The 4,783-nt window shown below is 39.5% G+C and overlaps 1 protein-coding gene across 1 annotated transcript; it reads right to left on the bottom strand.

Moving 5' to 3' along the window:
- Positions 1-742: 742 nt before the first annotated feature.
- LOC119308531 (monothiol glutaredoxin-S12, chloroplastic-like) lies at positions 743-2,294 on the bottom strand. Its single transcript, XM_037584660.1, has 2 exons — positions 1,872-2,294; positions 743-1,412 (listed from the first exon to the last, which is right to left on the bottom strand). The coding sequence occupies exons 1-2, from the start codon at positions 2,232-2,234 to the stop codon at positions 906-908; spliced, it is 870 nt and encodes a 289-aa protein (XP_037440557.1). The 5' UTR covers positions 2,235-2,294; the 3' UTR covers positions 743-905.
- Positions 2,295-4,783: the final 2,489 nt, after the last annotated feature.

Here is a 4,783-nt window from a genome sequence, read left to right as displayed (position 1 = left end):
TTCTGATTTAAGTTAAAACAGGAGTGCTCAGAACTGAATCAAGAAGATACAGGTTGAGTCATTGCTTACCCTGATTCTGGAATTAATTGAATAAATCATGCTTGGAAGATATCTTGCCTCCAGTAGAAACTTTCCTAAACTAGTAAAGATTGATTGACATATCTTCTCTTTAATATTCAGATAATCTGCATCAAGTGTTGAGCTTACCTGCTATATTTGCTTCTGGTAGAGTTATACAGATAACCAGCCAACATATGGTACAGGAAAGCTTGCTGCTTCTCTTCTGTTACTTATTCCAATAGTAAAGTTCATTAACAGAAAATCAATCTGTTCCAGAAATCTACAAAGACTACTCTCTTGACTCCTCATTGTACAGATCCAAACACTTCGGTAACATTGTGAACACTCTTGAGCACAGTGACAATAAATCAACTGACACTTGAAGTGCAAATAGCTTTATTTTCTTCTAATTTGAAAGAAGAAAAATAAAGGAAGTGCTGAGGCAACAGGAAACATCTCAGTTATCAGCTAGTTGTGAAGTGAACCTAGAAAAATATTCCAAGTTTCAATCATAATTTTACTTTTCTGAGTTGAACCTTAGAACTCAATCCAGCGATTTTCTCACTTCATGTACCACATACTTTCTCATGTAGCTACAATGTATCATGTGCAAGATGTGAAACGACCACAAAAATACACACAGCCACCTTTGCTAAGCCCTCTCTCAAAAACAACCAGCAAGTTTCACAGTACAATGCCGCCTCTTCTAAATTGAATCAACGTGTTTCTGAGCCAAGAACTTTGTGCCTTACAATAAGTTAAGCATTATTGCAACAGTACAAGAGATAAGGTCACATTTTGCACCTGATAAAACAAAACATTACTTAAACTCCAAGGTGAGAGTGCTATTTCTGAAATAGGGCAGCAAGCTCCCCCTTTTCAGCCATGGATGAAATAATATCACATCCGCCCACAAGTTCTCCTCCAACAAAAACCTGTGGGAAGGTTGGCCAGTTGCTGTAGGTCTTGAGGGTCTCTCTCAACCCATGGTTGTGCTCCTCATCAAGAATATCTACGGATGCAAAATCCACTCCATGTGCCTCCAGGATCCCCACCACTCTTTGCGAGAACCCACACTGGGGAGCACTTCTTGATCCTTTGATGAAGGCAACCACTTTATTTTCCTTCACTAACCGATCAATCAACTGTTCAAGTGGCACAGTTAGCTGAACATGGCGACCAGGAGTCAAACGCAAATCTGCAGGTCTCTGTGGAGGACCGATCCAGGTGTGGTTCCCGGCAACATTCCCTGGTGGCGCCTTGCCAGTGGCTGCTATGTATTCTTCCATCCATGATTTCCAGGCATTAGTCAGGACACTTTTATCTGGTGTTTCCTCGTCTGGTATTGCAACCTGTAGAAATAAGTGTTATCAAATCCTCAAGTAGTATGTCAAACAGTCTTGCTAAGTCTCAGTCGATTGAAACTTAATAAAGTCTCAGTCGATGCTATATCTGTGAGATCTTACATTAAGATTCGTGCAAAATTTTCTTTTCAGTTTTTTCTTTTTCTCAGTCGACTGAGACCTAGCCACACCCTCAATGTCAAAACGTGTAGAGAGATAACTGGGAGTTGATACGTAGTCATTAGTGATTAAGTGTGTATAGCAAGACCGTGGGACAGGGCAATCATTTGCAGAAGTGTATAGCAAGACCGTGGGATAGCAATCAACCCTTAAGGTAAACTTGTTGAGAAGAAACCATGATCACTTCAGAAGCCTTCATCATCAAACACTACAGGACACCCTTTGCGCAATCCAGTTCCATGATGTAAATGAAATCCTACTGAATGGGAGATGCGTAACTGTGTATACCTTGACGGAGGCGCAGAGGTCAGCGGGCACCTTTCTGCGGTGCCCCTCGACGCTGGCCCTGACGTTGCGCGAGATCCCGAGAAACTGCAGGTCCCCGGCGGGGTCGAAGACTCCGTAGACCCCGGGCCTAGGGGGAAGCGCGTCCTCGTCGGGCAAAGTCTGGGTGGGCTCCTGCGGGATGGGGACGGGGGACGCCTCGGAGAGCTTGCTGAGGGCGGAGACGGACAAGAGGGCGCGGGGCGCGCGGCGGAGGATGGGCGCGAAGCGGAGAGTGCTGGAGGATGGGGTGGCTGGCACCGGGAGGAGGCGGAGGGAAGCGGCGGCGGCCGTGGAGGCGGTGGAGGTGGCCATGGGGAAAGTCATGGTAGCGCGGTTGAGCCGGAGAAAGGTGAGGTGGAGGTGTGTGGAGACGATGATGTCCAGCCGCGTGTTCTTCTTCTCGAACTGGGCTGGATGACACACGGCCGACGGCCTAATCGTTGAGAAAAGCCCAACTTTTCAACAAATTGGACTACTTGCTCCTATACGCAAAATGTTATTTTTTTTCTCGGTAAATACTCTGGGCCAGCTTCATTCGCCGGTTTTCATTTTTTGTCTTATTTTCCCTTTTATTTTTTCAGGTCATTATATCCCTTCCGTACCAATTATAAGATGTTTGGATATTTCAATATGAATTACATACAGACTAAAATGAGTGAACAAACACACTAAAGCGCGTCTATAAACATCCGATTCATAAAAAGTATAGAACATCTTATAATTAGCCATTATTTTTAAATTTTCATTCGATTTTCTACTGTGTACACAACACTTCTTGAAGGAAAAATGACGGTTTTTCAGTATACATTGTACCTTTAACACATGATAAACATTTTTTAGATACACAATGAACATTCTTGAAATACACTTTTAGTCTTTTATTTCAATTTTGTAAGTTGTTATAAAACATTTTCTCAATATAATTTTTTACTAAGCCACCAATAGCTGTTTTTTAGATGAGTGAGCGCCACGCTAAAAAAATAGTGGTCAAAGGGTGTAGAGTGAGCGTTGAACCTGTTATAACGACAGCTCGGCGTTGAAGACGGGAAATAGGAGGTCCCAATCCTGACTATTTTCTCGCAAGAAAAATCCTAACTATTTGACGCACCATCATAAAAAGCCTCAAATAGGTGGACTCTTTGTCCCGAGCCAACTCTTTTCTATGGGCACATCGTCGAGGCGATGTTTGGACATTTTGTGTGCCTTTTTTACTTTAACCTTTTGGCGGACAGTTTTATATCCAATCTTCAAAGGATTTTTCCTTTTCTTTTCATTTTTCTCTTTTCTATATCTTCATGTCTTTCTTTTTCCCTGTTTAAAAATAAATATAACCATTTTTTGATAAATACATTGATATTTTTAATACATGATTTAAAAAATGCAAGATCCCTTTTCAAAAATTTATCATCTTTTAAAAGCAAAATGTATTTTCAAATTAATGAATAGTACAAAATAACAAAGGAAAGTGAAAAGAAAAGAAAAAAAGGAAAAATGCGGCTTTTGCTGGGCTTGTTGTAAGCAACTTTACCTTTACGTATCGTTGTGCCATCAGATATTTTTTTGGCTAAATAAATCAGATTCATTTTTGAGAACTTGTTGTGCCATCAGATATACCATCAGGTATATCGTTGTGCCATCAGATATACCAGGAGCTTTGCCTAAAGGAAAGCCTAATGGGCCGGGCACTAGCGTTGTCCACTAAAAGTGATGTTTTTTCCTTTTACATTTACTTTCTAATAATGTTGTAATTAATAGAAAAGCATTATGTGTAAAAATAGAAATGTTTACGTATTAAAAATATTGTGGTTGAAAAGAAATGTTCATGCAGTAGAAAAAATATATCCCTTTATATTCTTAAAAATGCCCATACTTGTTTTGAATGTTTATGGCGTGTAATGTTCATGTACATGAAAAATATGTTAATCTATATAAAAATATTCTTATATTCCTAAAAACTATTCAGATATTGACATAAAAAGGGAAAAGTTAAATGACACGAATATAAAAACCAACAAGAACAGAAAAACTAAAATTGGAGACAAGAACGATGGTGAAAAAGGAACAAATAAATCAAAAGAAAAGAAAAGAAGCATTTTGTTAGGCAAATAAGAAGAAGCAAATAAAAAATATAGCCGAGGAACCCCTATTGGGCTCGGCCCATCCACCAGGCAACGCGAGCATAGCGACAATAATGCCCACAATGGGTGCATATTTCACACGTGCAACACACATCTGGCTAATGCTTCAATCAAACACGTATAAGGAAACCACGACAATCCGACGAAAAATCATGCATTCAAAAATCCGACGAAAAATCCCGCAAGAAAAAAAAACCGACGGAAAAGGGACTCACGAAGGTTGCATGCAACATAGCCACCGTATGGAAGCTGACCAACACTGAAAAGTATTACTTGGGATTAGGTCAAGGGGGCGTATGATTCAACGGTTTTCTCACTGAAGAGAGTATGAGCGAAAAATAAATATAATATAAAACAAAAGTGGTAAAAGAAATTGAACAAAAAAGGCGCTTAATGATGCAAAAGATGTAACATAATGTAATGTAATGTAATGGATACCAATCACAACTATGTTATGACTTGACGTAGAGTAATTCCAAACTTGATTGTGATATATCATCCATTACAATTTGATGACGTAGTAAAAATACATTGTAAAGGGAATATAAAAATCAAGCAAGAAATTTTGCTATTCTCTAGTCTAATAAATCCACTTGCACAACATGTTCCTATCTACGTTGAAATGCCTCCACCAAGATTATGTCTTATGCTTCCTCTTATCTTCATTTGGTATTAAAGAGGTAATTAAGCCGCTCACTCATCAACATTAAGGACTTAGCTACCAGTTAAATATTT

The sequence above is a fragment of the Triticum dicoccoides genome, chromosome 5B (assembly GCF_002162155.2).
Source record: "Triticum dicoccoides isolate Atlit2015 ecotype Zavitan chromosome 5B, WEW_v2.0, whole genome shotgun sequence".
Lineage (NCBI taxonomy): Eukaryota > Viridiplantae > Streptophyta > Magnoliopsida > Poales > Poaceae > Triticum > Triticum dicoccoides.
The sequence above is the reverse complement of the archived record's forward strand: the minus strand, read 5'-3'. Positions and strand labels throughout refer to the sequence as shown.